Raw genomic sequence first — 23096 nt, forward strand, 5'->3', positions numbered from 1 at the left:
ATATTACGAATATTACAGAACACCTTGGCAGAATTACCTTGTATTTGTACACAATATTTATAAAGTGTTTTTTAAATGTTAAAAAAATTACATCGATATTCCAAGTTCAATTATTAAGAGTAAAAAGTATGAATAGAGCGCCGTATATTATCTTAGATTTAATCTTAATATAGTGACAAAGTAAAAAAGAACGCGCGTATGAACGCGACTAAGGTTAATGTTCGGGATCGGCACGCATATTTTGTTATAGTATAATAGATACCGATCCCCTTCAGACGTCATTACAACCGTAAAAGCGATTTAATTTATTGTAGATACCCGTCTTAAGTATCAATCTCTAAAAATAAAATGTATTTTTGTAGTTCTGTTCTGACTGCCCTCGCGAAATTGACTTTTTTATACGTAGATACTTAGTACGGGTAAGTTCTTATTGATATCTACGATCTTATTGATGAACTCTACTCCTTTAACTCTTCTAAAATAAAGATAATGCACATGTACACGATAATTTTCATAAAGATTTTTATATTTGTCATAGCTACATAGTTTTGTACTTAATTAGATTGAACTCTGAATTTATTTATTGTCATCTTACAATGAAGACCACGTAAGCATCTTATTTTAGAATAACATTTTGGTCTGGTTTTTGTGAACAAAACCTCGCGATAGACAAGCTACTTTCAATCCAGGCAAACGGAACGGAAGACATCGAGGTTTTGTTGAAAAAAGTCATATCTTAATGTGATTTATTAAAAGGGAATTTACATGGTTTATACTATAAGACGACGTTATGTCATTTTCAAAATATTCGATTAATGCTCGAAAAATTCGAAAACAGAAACTATTAATTTCGTCCAAACAAGAAACCCTAAAGATGTTGTACAGAATAACAAATATAAGAAACTGAAATACTTACAGTTCCACGTCTAATTAATAATAGCGTGTGGATAGAAACGTCGACATAACTGAGGCAAACCGTCAAGAGAGTTTCAGTGGCCTCTGGAGCCGTGCCAAACATTCGTCTGCTGGTTATTTTCGCGCGTCATCCTCGAATAACAAGACATCGTCTCTCTACGCCCAGGCGCAGCCATACACGAGCAAGCGAGGCCCACTACTCCCTGCCCAGTTGTTCAACAAGAAATTACACCCGTGATGTCACATCACACCGCATTCTTTATTAAACCCTTACCTACGTTTAAAGATACCATTCATCCATTCATTCGTAAATAAAAAAATACGAAACCGAATTGCACGCAAGCAACTCTTATTAAAATAGCCTTTGTCTAGTATTCATTATCCCCTGTCTAGTTTTATATTCTTTTGTTAGGAGTAGTCGTTGCATGGATGCATGAATAAATTGTTTTTCATAGTGATTTTTGAGAGTCGAACATTCTGAACAAACTGGTAGGTCAAGATCCCTTTCTCATAGAAAAAGCTTTTGTGCGATAGTAAAAAGCGTACTATTAAAGGGCGCCGGTCGGTTCAGGGTTTGTGGCAGCGCAGCGGGCATAAAACACCGTCTGCTGCTGGGGGCTATGCGTCACTTGAAACTTATCCCGGATTAAGTTAATTATCACTTCTTGTGCATTCGTTTGTGAAAACGTATATTATATTTGTGATACATATGTACACTTTTTACACTAGCTAGGTGGGCGCACACTATTAATTACAATACCATTTTCAATAGGTAGTATAATAAGATATTTTGAGTGTGGTAGTCGTTGAGGATTATTCTTTGTAGAGCTGATTTAGAACCGTGTTGTTTTTGAATGTATTAACATAGAGTGGCGACCGGTATTACTTGGTGGTACTTTATATATACAGATACATTGAATGACGGTCATCGCTGCGGCTGTGTATAGCCGCGCCTGTGTGCCCCTGTGTGCGCGTCCTAATCACAATGCGTGCGCTCTGTCATTGCCCTAGTCTCGATGCCCCTCGTCTCTTAAAACAATGAAATGCTGGCTAATGCCCCTTCTGAACCCTTATGCTTTAAATGACCAACTAAACGGTGCCCATTTCTTGAACAAATCGTCTCCATTTAACGGCAAGCACAACTTGTTCTGAATTTTTGTTGCAAAATTAAACAAAGCTACCTACTCGGTTGGTAACAGCATGTCTTTTTTATTTATTATTTGGAATAGAAAAGAAACACTTAGAAGTTACACAAGTGTTTGTGATTTGTTTCTTTATTTTATACCTACATCTAAGTATTTTCAAGAAAATATAATACTTACTTACCTAAGTACATGATTATATATCCACAGACACCCTCTACATTAATATCTTAAAAAAACAAATCAATATTTAGCAATATATTACTTATACACTGTAGATACTATGAATGTATTCTAATTATAACCCATCAAATTTGGCAAGCAATTACAATATGTTAGGTACACCTAGCTGACCCACTTGAAAACAACATGTCTTACGAACAACAATGTAACCAAGCAAAGACTTGTTTCAAAATCATATTTATATTACAATATGTCGTCAAAATGTTGTAAAACTTGATTTGCACAGGGCATAAATCTAAATTATTCCCAGGGATCTGCCCGACGTGGGTAATTACAGCAGTACAGACAAAGGCCCTGTAAACAAGAGACAATGGTGGGATAGGAGCATAGAAATGCCCTTCCCGATGTTATTAAAGACATTGTCCTCGGTCACGTCACGGGCACCGACGGCCATTCAGCCGCGACCGATCCGCATAATGAGATGCAGTGTTCCTCCAGATGTTGCGCAGGCGCGGCCCCGGCCCAACACACCCGCTTTTTGTTTCTTTCCCCTTTTTTGTCGCACCACTCGTAGGCGAACGCCTTGACAATGACACGCTGCTCCTTGCTAGAAAACAAGATTGTTACAAATCATACACATACAAATCATACAATGTAACATAGAACATATCCTAGACGAGAATTCAATGTCGCCCAAATACAAATCTGTAATAAGTCACTCCATAAAGAATAACGTTAGCTCACCACTGAGCCATTATGTTCACTAATTAACTATTCACTTTATCCAAGAAACATAGTTCCAACGTATCTTCAACTTCAACGAATTCTTTTAAAACATTTCTTCAAAAGAATTTTAATGAAATTTGCAATTAACCAGGCTGGGGTAATCTTCTGAAATTAAGTATTTTATTGAGGCACATAAAACTCCAGTTTTAGGTATCTATTTTTAAATTGTACTTACAAGTTGCCTTAATTATAAAAGCCGAAAAAATATCATTAGAAAGTGAAATGATCGCGGAACAAATTTATTTTAGAAATTAACAGAGATGAAATGAAACCGTCTTCAAGATTCAGATTCAAACTTTGATTAAGTTCTCATCTCAAATTGCAAAGTAACCCCACTGACGACCGGTGTCGTGTTATTTTTGAGCAGGCGTAGGAATTTTCTTTGAAAACTTTACTTAAAATACAGAAAAAAAATGGCGCATTTAAATAGTTGATTAAAAAATTAGGAAAGCTTATTAGTAAGAATAATATAAAAATGGAATGCTTGTTTCCTGGTAGTCTCCGGGCGCGCTCCCTCTCTACGTCTAAATATACTTTACAGTATATAGAGAGTTCCGAGCTCCGGTCGACGTTTATTTATGTAGCCTTAGTCAGAACTGTTACCTACACCAGATGTTATTTTACGACAACTCACCACCGAATAAACAGTCGGTGTTTTTACTTACTAAGTCCATATTTTATTACCCGTCCGAAAGCACCATCGCAATCATTTATCACATTCTTGGAAGGCAACGGAAAGTATTTGATTTCAGCCCGGCCTGTCTCACTTTTATTAAGAAGGGTTTTCGCGTGTTATATGAGAATAATTCTGAAGTACCTACCTAACATTAATCATTCTATACCGACAAAAAATATCTTTATCTCGAAGCCTTTTTTATCAATAATAACTTATCCAACAAGAACTAGTAACTGCTGCCACACATTTTAAACATAAGCGAATCAAATAACACACTTCCAAAATCATAACGAGCACAGTAGTATAGTCTTCATGAAGTATCTGTCACACATGGCCGAAACGTTGATGCGATTTCCGGACCCGTGGGCACGCCCGCGCAGCTCCATACTTCTTTACATTCCATACGATCATAAGCACTATGGGAAGTAAGGAAGCACGGAACTCGCGCAAAGCTTTATGTCTTCACTCTTCGCAGTAGGTAATCAGTACAGGTCAAGTCTTCAGTGACGATCCAGTAACACAGCACAATGATTGTTCAGTGTGTGACGCCATCTCTTGGGTGATGGTAGTGCGGGAGCCGGCAGCGGGCCGGTGCGACGTGGGGGTGGCTCGCGACGCGGCGTGGTGGCAGCTCGGTGAGCACTGGCAGCGCGCTCGCTGCGCACGCGCAGGCCAGCTCTAAAAATGGACTCAACCGGCGGAGTTCGCTTACGACTCACGAGTACCATCCATTCCAAATTTGTATTTTCCCGAAATAAACCCGACGGCGGGCGTCCACCGGATCGGTTTCCCGACCGTGCACCGACCTGCAACATGCGGCATCCCGCCGACAGCCGGGGTGCAGGCCGGCAGATCCTCGACGGCGGACTCGCGGAGGCTCTTATGTAAGGAGCACCGTGAACCGCGCCGCGTGACGACCGATTCGAAAATAAACGTGCGGTGCGAGCAAGACGCCGGCTCACCGCCGCCGGCGGCGGAACGCGCGGCGCGGGCGCCACATGTGCGCTCCCATCAGCGTTCCTATGCTCGCACACTGGAGGGGAGGCTATTATTAGTTGAACACCATCCACCACTGTCACCTCCCGCGGGGTAGTCGGGCTATACATAGTTCCGATCATGAGATCTGGCAATCCTCGCCGTTCAATGACCTGTTCTGAAACATCAATTTGTTAATATTTGCAATTTGAATTCATCAACTGAAAACAACTTAAAACAAATGTATACTTATCATTAAGTATATATATGTCCCTTTGAAATCTAAATTATGTACAAAAATTCTTATCTATATTCTATATAGAGTATTTTTATACTTGTAATTTAAAAGAATTATCTTTGCAGTTTAAAATATAAAGACCGCGATAAGATGATAACGTGTGGTAGGGAGGGAGGCAGTCTCCCACGGCCGCCCGTAAACCTCGCCGCTACGTTCACTCAGTCAATAAAAGAATTTTGGCAAACTTTCGTAGACAAACAAGTGGGACGACAGCCAACTCATCCTTTGTCTGCTTGAAAGCTACACGGTTTTGTTAGCCTTTTGATACTACAATGTTTCAAAATAGTAAACAGGAACTTCTTACTCCGTATGGTTGCTATTGCAGAGCGCTGTCAACTAAATAGCGGATAAGGTTACATTATCTTACAATTATGTTACCTCGTCCATAAGTTGTTCAGAAAATTCTACTTTCGAATACATATTAACCCATAGGTACTTTTATAAACGCCTAGTTTTCATTACCGTTCACATAACAAACTACTTGTTTCCCAGTATGGTAGTTTAATCAGGAGTGAATTAATAGGGAACCAACTTACGATGAGATAGAGCGGTTCACTGTTCACGTAATCCTAACTAAGCTATCGCTATTGCAATAAGCGAGGGTATAACCTTCCTCCCTAAGCTAATGACATTTCTCCAGATCAGCCATACGATGCTCAACTAAGCAAAGAAATGCGGCGATGCTGTCCGCAGAGCAACTGAACGTTCAAAGAGCGCCTGTTGAATATTAATGCGACATTGTTATTGGCCACTAGTGCCCGTTGCTGCCCCAATCGCACATTTCCATAACTTACTATTCTGGATCCGCGGGGAATCAGCTCACTGTTGTTGGAATATGATCTTTCGAGTCAGTCATATCTGCCCTGTAAATTCAGTATCGTCGCGGCCACATGTACATAATTCATCACTCGGAATGTGTAAGTAGACAGATTAGTCCGTGTTCTGGAATCCTCGGCCGCGATCGCCGCCGCCGCGCGGTACTTGCAATGTGTCTGCGTACACCGATGAATCACGGGCGGATTGTTTCGCATCGCACAGAGATGACAAAATTACATGTAGAGCTACACGTAGCGACGCTCATAAGTCGCAGCCAAATCTGCATTTGATTGAAGGCAATGTTGGGTGAACAACTCGAGCTTCAACACAATAAACGGCATTGTTAAGCAAATGTTGAATGTTCTGCACGTGCCGCTGTTTTTACAAATATTATGTCAGTTCTGAATATTAACTAAACTACCTTGTATCTAACGTGTACCTAATTCGTGGTACATAATCTTGAATATTGTAATTACGATTGGAATCCATTATTGAATGGTCATCATCGTCAATTAGGACGCTATAACTGTGATGACTAAGTGCTTCAGATGTTAGGCTGTATAATTGTACAGTAATAAACGTTATTTAGTACAACGGTGTCGATAGAGTTCACAGTTGATAATTTAGAAAATCTTGTAACAATTGGATGTATATTATTGGCCCGATATTTCTCGAGGCAATTGTTATATCTCTTTATTGAAACTAAGGGTATCCTAATAAATCTAAGTCAGAATAACAAGCTACGACACATTAATCAGTATCGGCAATACACTTGTCATTTACTTCGTGTTAGGAACATTGATAAACATATATCCATGTCATAATAATGAAATGAAAATTGCTTCTAATTGCCGTCTAATAAAAACGAAGTGAGTATAACAGACCTTATTATAAACTGACTTTTATTGCAATCCTGTAGGTATATAAATTAGGGGCCGTTCACTACTTGCTGATAGTCGGTCCTATCACATAAATAACAGTATTATTATCTGCCGAATAAGTTGTGGATAAATCAAACACCTATTAGCAAGCAGTGAAACAGTGAAACCTAGATGGAGTTTTTACCAATAAATATTTGAATTTAATCCTCATTGCCATTGTTGCGTTGTCTCCGCCGCTACGGTCTACGGTCTAGGTTATGTAGGCACCCACGTTAAATATGTTTTCCACATTGTAATGGCGCCGGTCGCGGTCGGAACATGGACAGTCTTGGTACTTGGTCGTTCAGCGCATCGGCGCGTCTACCAGCTGCGTTAACTCTACACAAGAAGTCCTCTTATCATTTGCATAAATTCTACTGAGCTAATATTGTTCAATATTAATCAACTCCCTCTTCGCAAGTACCCTATACATCACTTTGAAACTGATATATAAATATGTCGTTTATGTTGTATAGGTATTCTAGCATAATAACCAACTCGTAGGTTTAGGTGAGTAGGGTGATGAAAGAGAAGTCTTTTAACGTAATTTTAATGACCTGAAAGATTATTAAATAGTATCAAAGTTTAAGGCGGCGATCACAATAGATTCGCTCACCGAGGGTTTCCTGAGAGAGCCTTTACCGTTGAAATACGATTGTATCCATACATCGACATAGGTCGCGATTAGTTTACCAACTGCAAATAAGTTAGTAATTTCAAAAACTTTTTTTGTGATGAAACAACAAATTAACGATTTCTCCCGATTCCATGTATATGGGATGTAGTACCCCATAAGTTTTGTTTTCCTTACGAAATGTATGAAAATTGCTTTGAAGGGACCGCAAACATACCTAAGTATTAGATGTTAATTTCTACTTGATACCTCCATGCGTTCCTTAGAAAAAGGATCTTGATAGTCAAACAGACGGTCAACAAAATGATCCTATAAGATTTCCGTCTTTCCTTTTGGACCCTAAAAACGGTTCGGGACCCTAATAAAGTATTTCTATGAACTAGAAAATTCTACAATGACTTCTCACTTCCAACCTAATTCAACATTCAAATACCTAATTCTATCAGTATTTCGTAAGCTATGACTATGACTTAGCTGTGTGCTTCGTTATGTTGACGAGATTATTAAATGTTCGAACGATGACACGATGAAACAGAACAAATCGGACGATGTATGAACTCACCGTGTCATAAAACTAAAACAAAACTCGCGTAGAACAATCCAATTTTGATTGCGTATTATGATGATTATTTCACTTTTGTATAAAAAGCGTGTATTTTCACTAAATACATTTTGCGTGTGGAACTGATAGGACAATGTTGGTAGTGTTTCGGGAGCGTGCGCGGGAGTCGGCGAGCGGCCGATGCGAGGCGCGGCGCGCGGCGTGCCGGCACCTACTGCTGCACGGAGGACGCGCGGGCGCCGCCGCCGCCCGCGCCGACGACGTTTGACCTTATTTAATTAGTTCGTTCGTTTTACTCTTTGAACGTAACGCAACTTATTAAAATGTATACCACTTAATTTATTGTTGCCATCCATTCCATTACACCGTTCACTTTCATGTTTGTTTTGTCGGAAGTTATAATGTTTACGTACACGCCAGTTGATAACGTAATGAGTAAAATGAGCATTTGATCCTGTTTCTTTTTGTCTGAGGATCAGTATAGACTGTTTTACCAATCAATATGCATCGTATTGTAGAATCGCTTGGAAACCAAAGTTAAAGTACGCTCAGCCATTTTATTGGTTTTGTTTTAGAAACATAAACTTTGGTTGATGATGGCATCGCAATCTCTTGCGCTATTTCTGTGAGGGTTCATCCACCTCGCAGGCGCGCACCGCCACGTTTCAGCGTCTCTCACTTGTGAATTAACATCGACGCGTTCAAACTATCGCTCTATTTTAAAACTCACAAAATCCACAAGGAATGTATGCCACGTGTCGTCCCCATTTCGCCATTCTTTGAAAGAAACGTTTCATTTTATGCAGTTTTGTTAATCATTTCGCATAAAACATGCACTGTAAGTTTGTTAATTAAATGCCGAAAGATTTGTCCAAATTTCGATTTCAAAAACATAGAAAACGTTCAGCTGCTTGTCTTCCCGGGCATGTCGTAAAAACCGACAGAGGGATTGTGTCATCTAACATGATGGACTAATGTTATGGGCGATAGGCTGATCCCTTATCACCATAAGGTTCATCATATCCAGCTTACGACATCGTATCAACAGTGGCTGCAAGTTGTCTTTGATTACTTGTGGCTCTGCCCACCCCATTAGGGATTACGGGCGTGAGTTTATGTATGTATGTGTCGATTTCAATATGACACCTAGGATTAAAATATATTTCTTCAATTTCTCTACACATACTGTTAATGGCATCTTACTTCGAATTCTCAGCAGGAGATATTTTTTACATAAATCTTGTGCGAGGACGACGTGACTTCTCTGTGTGGGGGTTGAATAAGTTATATACACCGGGTGCTAAGTATATTTTAAACCGATATCTTCGTGAGCCACTCGTTATTCTAACGAGGTCACGTGGATATAGGATTACCTTGATCAGAAGCTTCTGAAGCACTCGTAGGTATTCTGCAAATTCTGAACTTCATTCGTGATTAGATCTGGCCAGCTCCGAAACTAATTCAAGCGGTCAAAACTTCCCGACAAGCTATTTTAACTTTAAAGTCTTCCTCCAGCTGTGCTGCTTTTTGTTTTTGTCGGTTTACCTCTAAGTTAGTTAAGTATTGATTGATTTCTGTTAACACGTCCAACAAACCTACAGAGGTGATTCCTTAACACCTGAACTTCTGTACAAGAAACTTGCAATTAAAAGTTTCTCCTCCAACAAATATAGAAACTACTTGTAATTTGAATATCTAATTAGCTCAATATTTAGTTGTTTATAGAATGAAATATAATAGCAGATTTCTGAGTGATAAATAATAGACCTAAATATAATGTACTTTTCTGGATATATATATATATATATATTACTTAAACCTTGTAGGCCGTGGTAAGCAAGCTCCTAGGACAGTCGGCATTCGACCACGGCTATCTCCTAAACATCACCATTCGCAAGAATTTCCGATAAATATTTTCTTGTTTTATACTTTTTAGAGCGTGGTTTTTCTGTAGTCGAGTTTTAGTTTTTCAAATTGTATTTTTATTTATATTATTTTGGAGTCTAAGATAACGTACTTCCGATACGTGTTTTATGTAAGATTTGGGGATAAAACCTATCCGGAATATGTCTGCAGTCATGTTGTAAATTCAATATTAATAGAGTAAATACAAGGAAACCCGCAAATAAAAGCTAGTCATATGTACACATTTGAAATGTGCAAATTAAGCCCTTTAATTTGATACCCAACACTACCATTCGGAATAAAGATTTTTGTTCGTCCTCAGTTTATATCCTCTAGTGGGCGCCACATTTAAATTAGCTTGACGTCACGTAGCCTGTAACCACCGAAGAATCAAGGCGCTTTTTGTGACACCTCATTTGTTAAATTCTGACAGGTGGTTTAAAAGTTATGTTGGAACAGACGTGCATACACACACATATAATATATCCATACATATATAGCGGTCAAACACATAGCCCTCCTTTCGCTTCGTCGCAGTCGGGTAAAAATAAGACACGGCGGGTAATAAATAAGACTAACGTGGGAACAAGAGAAGACACAACACACCCCATTTACCTCGGAGGGAAATAGCTGTGAGTTTATGTATGCGTGTATGTAACAGGGAACATTTGTCCACAGCGCGATGAAGATAATGCTGGGTAAGCTGCCGCGGCCGTGGATCGTGGATGACGCGAAGGACGACGGCTACACAGCACTACACCTCGCTGCCCTCAACAATCACGCAGAGGTCGCTGAGCTGCTCGTCCGCGGAGGCGCCAGACCGGACCTGCAGAACGCCAACCTACAGACAGCACTACACTTGGCCGTGGAGAGACAACACACGCAGATCGTCCGCTTGCTCGTCGCACACGCCGCTGATCTCAACATCTGTGATAAGGTACTTTATTTTTGTTATTACATAGTACAATCAGTGACCTAACTATTTGGTGGCTAAATGGTAACCCTGACAGCTAATGGGGTCGGCAACCAACGTGAGAGAAAAGTACAATCAGTGACCTAACTATTTGGTGGCTAAATGGTAACCCTGACAGCTAATGGGGTCGGCAACCAACGTGAGAGAAAAAGACACCCACTGAGCTTAAGTGTCTTCGATTTTAGAGTTTTTTTTTTATTTAGTGAATGTAACGTTATTTTTTTGCCCTCACGAGAGTAATAGAAAGATACTTGCAAGGTCATATTGGACACGTTCCCAAATGTATATCATCTAGGTGTGTCAGAAACGTTATCGCATGGTTAGTTGCGAATCATGTTTAATTCATGCATCTACAATAATACATAACAGTTATGAGGATCTATGACACTACAGGTTTAGAGATAAACCAGATTCAGGTATCGTTTCCTTGTTGTCTGATTATGGAACCCTAAAAGATTGTTAAGTCGCCAATTGTGATTATGTTACTAGATCGTCGCCTTATGGTGAAAACCACGTAAGTTAGATGAATAGTCTTTTTGGTGTGTTTCCTTTGGGTAGCTAGGCTTATTAACCAAAATATAAAAGATAGAGCAAATGGATCAAACATCATCCCCTTTTTATGGTGCCATAGCCAAAGGGCAAAAACGGAACCCTTATGGATTCGTCATGTCTCTCTGTCCGTCCTTCCACAGCCACTTGTTTCAGAAACTATAAGAGCTATATACTCGTATACTATTGAAAAAAATATAGTATCCACTGTGTAATACACCTCTGCCTAACCCTTTGGGGATACAGGCGTGATGTTATGTTATGTGGTTCTAGTAGGAAACTACCTATGTGTTCCACAGTGAATCTCGTGAAGCATCTACACTAAAACAGTGTACAACTACGTCAACTAACCTAAGCAGATTTAAACTATTTCTGACCGGAATGCTTGGTATTTGGATTTCAAATTGTAGTGTAGATATATCACTACATATATTTGCATGTATCAGTTTCTATCTGAAAGCTTAATTTTATGCCAAATTGTTCTTCGATTTCAACTTTATTTTTAAGTAAGTAGTTAACAAATACATACTTCATTCTTTTTCGACTTGATTACAATAAAAAACAAATACCTACCTACGTGTTTTTAGAACTTTATTTTTAAGCGTAACCATCTTTGAGCATAACTAGTCCCAACACGCGACTAGAATGGTGGTTATATTAAGAACATCGTCGTCAGCTCATCTCCCATATAGAGCCAAAATAGAATTAGTACTTCTATATTTCTTTCACAGAATATCGATTTACGATGAATATACTCTAGCTATGCCATTTTAAGGACTTTGCCTAGATAACTATAACTGTAATTACGAATTCATATTATCAATTACGTGATTCACCAAATGTACCTACCATTTGTAGCTCCGCTGATCCTGGCGAGTCTCGCACCCATCTCCAAACAAGCCGGAACGTGCGTGTTTGTGGGGGGTAGTAAAATAAAATAAATAAGTTCACGACTATATTCCCAACTGGGTTAGTCAGACGTACGGCCATTGATTAACAAATTACACACGTTCCACTGAGCGTTGTTAGACCGAAACGTGATTAAAGGTGACCCATGTCGTCCTGAGAGAATAGTGCTTTAAAACCTACAAAACGCAGTGAATGTATGTGTATTCCAGGACGGCGACACGCCGCTGCACGAGGCGCTGCGGCATCACACGCTGCAGCAGCTGCGCCGGCTGCAGGACGCACGCGACGGCTCCGTCCTCGCCGGCCTGGCGCACGCGCACGATAAGAAGTCCTCCGCCTCCATCGCCTGCTTCCTCGCCGCGCACGGGGCTGACCTCAATATTAAGAACAAGAAAGGTATATATATTATTATTATTTATTTGAACACTAATATTATAGATCGCTAGGCCATCCGATTTAAATGAAATTGCTACAAATTGAATGAGGGAGACACCCTACGGCCTGGCAAAACTATCGCACCTGACCCATAATTTTTTCACGAAACCTGTTAAAATCTTGGTCAAATCCAATACGGGGCAAATACGGGCGAACTACCGTAGGATAGGTAATTTGTAAGGACTGCGATATAACCGAAGTTAGCAGGCGACATCGCAGGCGAAAAGCTTGTTTTTTCATAAAAACATAATTCGAACAATGGCTGAAGAATAAATATGACAAAGAAGTGGTGTCTCAAATGCTATCTCAGACTTAACAGCCCTGTCATCAATAACTTCAGTAGTATACCTTTCATCTATGTATTGTCTCGTAGCCAAATGGCAAAAAACGGAATTCTTATGGATTCGTCACGTCTGTCTGTGTGTCCGTATTTCATAGGTCTTCCCAACTCAACCAATATTTTAGAAGTCTTAATGAACGTCGATGGTCTCCAAAATATTTGGAATTGCATGACTCACGTCAAATTTGTCAATTTTCAGGGCAAACACCTCTAGACTTATGCCCAGACCCGAATCTCTGCAAGACTCTAACAACGTGTCGCAAGGACGGTACCGGGCTGACCAGTGAGGTGGGGGCTGACAACGACCAGATCGCAGGTTAGTGAATATGATCAAATTATAAAGCATTCCTTATCAAAGTAAAATAGTCAAATCTCAAATCGTAATTGTGAATTTCAAAATATTTAAGGCGTGAAGTAAAAATAAGACTTCTATTTCTAAATTATCATAATTTATCTTTGACCTAGTGAAGCATAAAAATAACAATTACGAATTCAATCTCTATGTAATCGGTTATTTTATTGGAAATCACTTGAATTTTGAATGGGCAGCCCATTAAAGAACTCATTGAATTGTACAATGTTCTTCGCAGGCCCCAGTTCAGCACCTCCCACAGCCGCGCCGGTGTTGGAAACAGCCGGCGACGCGCCGTCAGACCCCACCGCCGACGAGTGCCTCGTTTGCTCCGGCGCTAAGAGGGACACTCTCTTCCGCCCTTGCGGACACATCTGTTGCTGCAACGTTTGCGCTGCTAGGGTAAGCTTCACTATTCTTCCGCGCCTGAGTCGGAGGCGAGTGCTGCATCGTCAAACCCAACCGCGGACGAGAGTCTCGTTTGCTTCAGCACTAATAAAAGCACTTTCTGTCCCTGCGGATACATCTATCTGCTGCTGCAACGTTTGAGCCGCTAGTCTACTCGTAAAGCCTATTGTGATAATTTGAGTCGATTTTATCAAGGACGACCTAGTTGATTTATTTGATCAACCTCAGTTACCAAGATCCAGATTCAGACCTATACTATGGAAAGTTAGTATTATGTAAGAATACAAATCATTACTTATACTCCTGAGGTTTCATTGAACACTCTAGTATATCTCCGTTCATCTTATTTACCTACTTACATTACATTATCTCTCGTGATAACTTTCCAGGTAAAGAAATGCTTGATTTGCCGCGCATGCGTGGAGTCTCGTCAGCGCGTGGGCGAGTGCGTGGTGTGCTCGGAGGCGCCGGCCACGGTGGTGTTCCGGCCGTGCGGCGACGTGTGCGCCTGCGCCAGCTGTGCGCCGCTCATGCGCAAGTGTGTCGAGTGCCGCACGCCGCTGCAGCCGCCGGGCACTACGGCGCCGCCCCCACCCGCTGCTGCGGCGAACAACAACACCGCTTCTCATAATATACACAAGATAGATCGTAAGTACCAACACTAGTCTATGACAACCAACTCGCATCCAGTGCACCTACGCACTCTTACGGGAATGCTCGTAATCTTACGAACACGCACGAATCAATTACGTACAAAATCGCATCCAAAGTGCGACCGGCCTTATCCCACTGTCATATAATCATGCTTTCGTTTCCCCCCACTTGTGTCGTCACTAAAAGTGCAATTAAGGGGCGCAGCGCTCGCAGGCAGAGTAACGGCTGCCCAACGCCTTAATTCCCAGTCGCTAATATAAGCAGTATGGTCCGCAGTGGAGAAGGAGGTGTGCAGCAACCTGGCGACGGTGCAGGCCAACAAGGGCCGCGCCGCGCCCGCGCCCGCGCCGCACGCCTCCAACAACGCGCCCCCCGCGCCGCCCGCCCCGCCCGCGCCCCCCGCGCCCGACGTGCAGAAGCTGCAGCAGCAGTTGCAGGACATCAAGGAACAAGTAAGTCATGCTTTTTCAGACCCTCTCCTTCTATCTTAAGCGCCAATTGTGTAGCGCATGCTCCAATTAGGTCAACAAGAGTCTCAGTCAGCCCGCGCCGCGGCAACATCAAGGAACAATCGTGTCACTGCTTTATTTCAAACTCCTCTTTTAGACATTTGCTTCGGATAGCGTTCACTCCTTGGCCAGAATTGCCTAAGGAGATGTCGAAGCGAAGCAGCCAAAGTGGACCGACGGCGATACCCGCTCAAAGAGGGAAACTTACGTCCCCACGCTTTTAAGAGAAACTTGGCACCTTGTGTCGTTCCTTTGGCGTAACGTAGGATCTCTCGTAAAGTAAAGGAGTAACCTGCAGAAGCCGCTGAAAACCCCAGCGCTTGTAGAAAGGGATATAGGGACCCGCATATACGAAGAAATCCAAATAGTTTCAACGTGTAATTAACGTGTATTATTATTCAACAGACAATGTGCCCGATCTGCTTGGACCGACTGAAGAACATGATCTTCCTGTGCGGCCACGGCATGTGCCAGATGTGCGGCGACCGCATCACCGTCTGCCCCATCTGCCGCAAGCAAGTCGAGAAACGTATCTTGTTGTATTAGATACTCGAGACAACTGGGGGGTTAAACAGGCCACATGAAAGCAATTCATATAAAAAGCAATATTGCTATTTGACATTTCCGCAAATAAAAGTAAGTGCGCAATTGCGCATTTTTTTTAGATGAATTTCTTCGATATGGCCTTTTTAACCCCCCTGCACATTGTATGAAATTCCTATAGCAAATCTAGTTCTTGAGTACTATCTACCAACTCTAGCTGTTGCTAGAGTGACAGGGAGGGGCGACAGGGAGTTAAAAATGCCACATCGGAGCAATACATCTAATAAAGCAATATTGCTCCTTGTTTTGTTGACACTGCGCACTTACTTATACAGGGAGTTAAAGACGTAACGAAAACTTTGTGGGATATTTAGACCATGATTAGTATAAAGTGGAATTTTCCGTCGCAAAAGTATGGAACTGAAAATAATAAAAAACACACATTTTCATGAATTATCCGATAGGAAATTCCACTTGATATCAACTCCGAAACATAGTCTGGATCATCTCCCAAGTTTTCGTTACGGTGTCACTAACACCCTGTATAAATGACAAATTGCAATTTTGCTTTTTAGATGAATTGTTTCAATGTAGCCTCTTTAACCCCAAGGACTTTATGGCACGTGGCCGCAACGATCTCCGCATCCTATAAAGACGCATTTATTACAGTTGTCATAAATGGAGGATGCATGGCGATGGTGCTTCACCAGCGCCTGTCAATGTTATCCTAATACTACAACATCCCGGTCGTCGACCTATACAGTGTACCAATGAGACAAATATCTTGATTGACGCGACGCGAATGTTTCCGCGGCTTGGCAAATATTTCACAACGATATCAAGTCTTATATTATGTGTTCTCATAAAACACACAGTGTATTATGAAGAAGCTGTCTATGAATTTCACCTTTTATAAGATAGAAGAGTACAAACATACCTGAATTCTCCTTGTGTTTGTGTTTTCTGTCTCTTTCTTACTCACCGCAAGGCGCCCCCGTCATTCTTCGTCAGGCGCATTACTTGTCAAATCATAGCGTTTAAGAATTTCGCCGCGAAATGCACGTTAAGTTTTTTCTGTGCGCAATTATAGTGTTTTAACAGTGTAAAACTATCAATATTTGGATTTTTTGTGTTGGAATAGCGAGTGTCGGTGAGTACACTTTAATAATGAGCGAATCTGAGCTACGGGAGACTACCGGTGCTTCGGATGGAGACCGCGACTCTCGCCCCGCGGAGTGCCGGCAATCAACAGACGAAGAGAGCTCTTCCTCTTCTTCGGAGGATGAGGAAAGCTCTGCTTCGGTGCCTCCTAATAAGCGGAGAAAATGTAATAACTTCTCAGACCCGCGAATAGACTCGTTGATCCAACAAGTAGGGTTTATATCAGGTTATCTCACACAGTTACCGCAGTGTTTATCCGCTACTAATACTTCTCAGAGTAACATTGATCAACCGGGACCTAGTTCTAGTAGGTTCGAACAAAATCAAACACCGTTTCTCACAAATCCCACCACTCCATCGACATCCAATCTTTCTTTGGGATCTATCAAGCTAGATTTTGATGAAAAAAAGATAATACCAACAGCTGATAAGGATAGGCTTAGTGAACTTTCGCAACTGCAACAGTTTAATAGTCAGGGATGGAAAGGAATCAGGTACAAGAAAGCATTGCAATCCTATGTTGCCACTCCAGGTTTTATCGGCCTGAGGGTCAATGAAGAATTTTGTAATATCACTAAAACAAAAGAGTATTTGGCATCTACTGACCAACTGTTAGCAGGAATGTCCAATAACATTTTAGAACAGAGACAATTATTGCAGTCTGGACTACAAGGTATTATTGACTGGGCTTCAGCAAACCGTAACGACTTAAATGCAACAACTTTATTTGATAAATTCACTGCTGTATTTGGTCCAGGCTCTCCTTCTTATAAGAGTTTCGAAACACTTATGCAAATTACTTGTGGGAAAAGAGCAGAAAGTATTGAGATTCGTCGAGAACGCATACTAAAAGAAATTTCTAATCCAAATTTAAAAGCTATGCTCCAAAATATTCCACCCAGTTCTGAATACTTATTTGAAAAAGAGGCCCTCACTAATGTAATTCAATCTTTAGGAGGAGTTCGTTCATGGTTACAACCTATTGTGCAAACTAAACAAAAACCTACCACAGCTTCAAACAAATTTCATAATAATTACAAAAAACAAGACCATTTTGACAAAAAAGCTAAACATGAGAAAAAGAATAAATTTAACAAAAAACCAAATAACTTTCGTAAAGGCTTCAACACCAATGTTGGTGTTGGAGAGTCCAGTGGTAAACAAAAATGACTATTATCAGAAAGAATTCCAGGGGGGGTGCCTGAAAGATCATGTTTCAGCATGGATAGAGTTAGGAGCCAATCCATTTATACTAAAGTTAATAACGAAGGGTCGCATCCCTTTCTTAACACACCCTCCATTACAATATCCCAACAAAAATGTGATAAAAAACTTTACAACGAAAACAACACCGGACATGACTCTAGTAATAAACGACCTAAAAAACAAAAAGGTATTGGAACAACCTATAGAGACCAATGCGGGTTTCCATTCGAAGATATTTCTGAGACCAAAGCCAGATGGAAGTGTCCGACCCATATTCGATCTGAGGGGCCTGAACAACCATGTGTTTACAAAACACTTCCAATTAATTTCCCAAGTGGATGTGAGGGAATTTCTTCAGAACAACGATTGGCTAGTGAAAATAGACCTCCAACAGGCATATTTTCATTTGCCAATTGCTTCAAGTCACAGACGCTTTCTGCGCATAATTTACAATGGGGAAATACTGCAGTTAACGGCACTTCCATTTGGCCTGTCTTCAGCTCCACGGACTTTCGCAGCGGTTTCCAACTGGGTCGCGGAGACCCTTCGAAAAAAGGGAATGCGTCTTGTTGTTTATCTGGACGATTTTTTGATAGTCAACCAAGATCATCTCACACTAGTGGACCAGGTTGCGGAAACCTTAAAAGTCCTAGAGAACTTAGGCTGGCGCATAAATTATGGCAAGTCAGTTCTGAACCCACAACACAAACTAGAGTATCTGGGCCTAGTGTGGGATACGGAATTAAAAACAATTGCACTACCTTTAAAGAAAATACAAAAGATAAAGATGACAATAACAAAACTTTTAGAAAAAAACAACATAAATCAAAAAGAGACACAGTCTCTGTTAGGGCAACTAAACTTTGCAAATTTTACAATACCTCAGGGGAGGTTGAAATGTCGACGGATGCAAATTTTTCTCAAACAATTCAAAGGCAGACCAAGGCAGAGAAAAACTATACCCCAAAATGTACATCAAGACCTGACTTGGTGGCTAAAAAATATAAACAAAAGTTCCATTCCTCTACACAAGAGCAAGGTGACTCACTTTCTAACAACAGACGCAGCGGATGCGGGCTGGGGAGCTCACCTCAACAACCTACACTTAGCAGGAACTTGGTTACCACACCAACAAGGTTGGCACTCAAACAAAAAAGAACTGTATGCAGTGTACAGAGCCATAAAACTAGAACAAAAACAATTAATAAATGCTCATGTACTGATACAATCAGACAATCGAACCCTTGTTGCTTACATACGCAACGAAGGGGGTACCAAGTCGCTAAGTCTGCTGGAACTTACCACAAAACTAATGGAACTAACCGAGCAGCTCAATCTCATGCTGTCGGCCGCATACCTTCCGGGAAGGTTAAATGGAATCGCGGATCGCTTGTCGAGAAATCGACCAGTTCCAGAGTGGCACTTGTTACCCCAGGCCTCGGAGGCCATATTCAAAAAGTGGGGTGTGCCCGATATCGACCTGTTCGCGTCCAAAAAGACGGCAGTCGTCCCTCAATACGCTACGCTAGACTCCAGAGACGGGTCAGCAAGCTTTTGCGACGCATTCACCCAAGTATGGAACTATCGGATAGCCTGGGTGTTTCCACCTCCCAGTATGATACCAAGAGTGTTGGCTCATCTGAACGAGGCGAGGGGAACATATATCCTAATAGCACCAACGTGGCCGCAGTGCTTTTGGATGGCGGACATCCAAGCACGGGCCCAAGAAGCTCCAATGACGATCACCAACCTACAGAACAGCTTAATAGACCAAACGACAGGACTATGTCCACCTCAAGTGGACAAACTGGCTCTTCAAGCATGGAAAATTGGGGGTGGTCAGACAAAATAGGGCACTGGAGCTTAAATGAAAGAAACCTTTTAAATAGTAGCTGGCGAGCTTCTACACTTACCACATACAGTGCACCTATAAATAGATGGCTAGCTTGGTGTAAAAGTCACAATGTTAATGAAAAATATCCTCAAGGGAATAATGTCGCTAGGTTCCTGGCCAAATTATATTTGGAGGACAAGCTGGCATATAAAACCATTTTACTGCACAAATCTGCAGTTGCAACATACTGTGCAAATAACGACCAAATATCTAAAAACTTCTTCGTACATCAAATTTTAAAGGCCATTTCACATGCCAGGCCACAGCCACAGAAAGTACCAATTTGGAACACAGAAATATTATTTAACTGGCTTATAACTAATCCAAACTCTGGCTCCTTGTTTGATACATCCAGAAGATCTGCAATTATTCTCTTGCTTGCCTCCGGAAGGCGTATTCATGACTTGACACTGTTAGACATATCCCAAGAAAATGTGGAATTTTCTCAAGAACAACTAACCCTATGGCCTAAATTTGGGTCTAAAACAGATACAGGTCAAAGCAGACAGTCAGGCTGGATACTAAAGAAACATGAAAATGAAAAAATATGTCCTGTAAAACATATTCAACAACTAATCACGGTATCTGAAGCACGGAGGAGTAGTAATATTACAAGTCTATTTATTTCCATAACGGGGCAAGTGAAGCCAGCCACAAGGACGATGATCGCCGGTTGGATAAAAAGCATTTTTAGAGAGGCTGGTATTGATGCACCTCCAGGTAGCGTTCGGTCTGCAGTTGCCTCCAGGAGCTGGCTGGACAATCGACCAATCGAAGAAATCCTCAGGCGAGGTAATTGGAAATCTTCAGACACATTTACTAAATATTACCGTAGGGAGGTTAAAGAAAATGCAACTGTTAAAAATGTTGATTTACTTTATTCTAATTTTAACAGTGTTTAAAATGTTTACTCTAATTTTTGTTACATTTTCTAAATCTTTACTAATGTTAGTCACTTTATTAAGTAAGAAGAAGGTATATTTTAATAAATACTTAAAAGATCTCATTATGATTACTCAAAAGAAATAATTTTATTAAGTTTAAAAACTATAATACAAATTTAATTCATTGTTATTTTAATTATAATAAGTTAAGAATTGGATAAATTCACAGACTGATACAAAGCATTCTTTTTGATTAAACTTGCTTTATAACTTTATAGAACAATAGTAAGTAAATAAATTAAAAAACTGAAGTGTTTTAATTAAATTAATATTCTATTTAATTCATTCACATAGCGTTTAAGCTTACTTCACCAGCAGATAACAAACACATCTTCATAATACACTGTGTGTTTTATGAGAACACATAATATAACTGTTTTGCATTCCAACAAAACAATTATTATGTGTGAAATAAAACACACAGTGTACACCAAAGTGCCTTGCTGGTGTATGAAGACTATGATTTGACAAGTAATGCGCCTGACGAAGAATGACGGGGGCGCCTTGCGGTGAGTAAGAAAGAGACAGAAAACACAAACACAAGGAGAATTCAGGTATGTTTGTACTCTTCTATCTTATAAAAGGTGAAATTCATAGACAGCTTCTTCATAATACACTGTGTGTTTTATTTCACACATAATAATTGTTTTGTTGGAATGCAAAACAGTTATATTGCAAAGATCTTAAGGGTGTCGGGACCCGTGCTCAGCAACAATAGATGGCGTAAGTGTAGCGGCCATCGAAATTATTATTTTTGTCATAGATAAACGAAACTAAATGAATTCAACACCTTTTTGCCACTACTTGAAGGTCTAGAGACACAGAGTAAATCTGAAGAAAATAGGAAGGATTTACAATATTTTGTTTGTAGGTTCTCGAGACCTTCAAGTACAACGGTAGCGTTACGCCTGTGTACGCAGTGTATTTTTGTGTAAAAAAAACCTGAAAAATACGGAATTCTTATTCATTTATCCTTGATCCAGTTATTTACCCCAATTCTAAGAACTCAAGTGCTACGCCTCATTGTTACACTGTTATAAAAATGGCATTAGTTACACTCAAAATCGAAACTTGTGATGTTGAGTATAAATTAGAATTACTTTTATGATTATGGCACAATAAGTAGAACTTCTTATTTAGACTATAAATAAAACCAAGGCTCATAACTCTAGGAAGAAATTAAATTATAAGTTTATAAACTCAATTCTATGCCAATTTTAAAAGGCGACTTGCTTAAAAATACAATTGTTCTGCATTTATGTTATTTATTAAGAAATATTATGTAAGCAACCTTATCTACCAACGGTGTATAACATGTAGGTAACCTTATAAATAGCACTAATTAAAATAAGGAAATTAATAATTATTTATGTTATTTATACCCAAATTGATATGTGATGTATCACTTTTTATCGCAAATAAATTAACGTCAATTATCACAAGATTCATCAATGCGTCAGGTTAATTGTTATGTACTTATGTAACCATTTTAATATTCTTATCGATTTATATGTTATATTATTTATGTCACTGATAGAAAAAACAAAGTAAAGTTGCACTTACATTATTCAATTTAATTGAAAATAATTAAAATTAATTTATTTGTATGTAATTTTAAAATCTTACTGTAGCATTCCTTTAACGCAGTTTTAGTAAATCTTTAACACAGTCATTCCACTTCACATAAAATAAAATTCAACTCATGATCATCAAGAGTGCCAAATGCTTTTGCAATTTGTTAGTGTTTGATGCAATAATAACTTCTGTAAGTGCCTAAATTACACTTTAGTGTTCTTTATTTATTAGTACCTGTCTAGCTAAGATACCTATTGTACCCATTCGCTTTAGTAAGTTTGTATGAATTATTGTTATATGAAAATGTTTATAATAATATATATTGTGTTGTTTTATTTACCTGACCTTATCTAAAACTCCCTAGTATAAAAAACAAGGTAGGACTTTGTATAGTTATATACTTTTCGCTACCAGGTACCGTGCTGCTCATCATAAGATTATGTTAGAAATCTCAATACACATAACGTTTTGTGTAGTAGATAAAACATGCACTAGGAATAGGCATTACAATGCCCCTGAATAAGATTGTAATCTTTAATACTATATCATTGAGGCAGTCAGATGACCACTTTCGGTATTCATGATCAAATAATACCAGTCAAATATTCAATAAGGAAGATTTTATACCAACCCATCGCCAACAACAACTATGTATTAAAAAAATGGCATGATATCATCTGCAGAATGAACCAAGCCATCATATTATACCAAATTGATACCAAACGATTACTGTGGCCTAAAGGTCTATGTAACCAGGCCAGAAAATTCCAAATTGTGCCAAACGGAAACGATTACTGAGATTTTCGTGGCTTTTAGGCGGGAAACGGGAACG

The 23096-nt window shown here is 39.9% G+C and overlaps 1 protein-coding gene and 1 long non-coding RNA gene across 2 annotated transcripts in view; one reads left to right on the forward strand and one right to left on the reverse strand.

Annotated features, from left to right (window-relative positions):
* Window positions 1–22586, forward strand: part of LOC126369288 (E3 ubiquitin-protein ligase MIB1) — a 131920-nt gene extending 109334 nt beyond the window's left edge. Inside the window, exons 12-18 of the mRNA XM_050013649.1 lie at window positions 10491–10749; window positions 12453–12639; window positions 13218–13334; window positions 13609–13772; window positions 14168–14426; window positions 14709–14884; window positions 15347–22586. Of these exons, the coding sequence (XP_049869606.1) occupies window positions 10491–10749; window positions 12453–12639; window positions 13218–13334; window positions 13609–13772; window positions 14168–14426; window positions 14709–14884; window positions 15347–15487 (1303 nt within the window). The 3' untranslated portion in view covers window positions 15488–22586. The remainder of the gene's footprint in view (window positions 1–10490; window positions 10750–12452; window positions 12640–13217; window positions 13335–13608; window positions 13773–14167; window positions 14427–14708; window positions 14885–15346) is intronic.
* On the reverse strand, window positions 2163–4334 carry LOC126369942 (uncharacterized). The gene is made up of 2 exons (XR_007566784.1): window positions 3848–4334; window positions 2163–2847 (listed from the first exon to the last, which is right to left on the reverse strand). It is a non-coding gene; the product is annotated as an uncharacterized LOC126369942 (long non-coding RNA).
* Window positions 22587–23096: the final 510 nt, after the last annotated feature.

Source organism: Pectinophora gossypiella, chromosome 1 (genome assembly GCF_024362695.1).
Source record: "Pectinophora gossypiella chromosome 1, ilPecGoss1.1, whole genome shotgun sequence".
Lineage (NCBI taxonomy): Eukaryota > Metazoa > Arthropoda > Insecta > Lepidoptera > Gelechiidae > Pectinophora > Pectinophora gossypiella.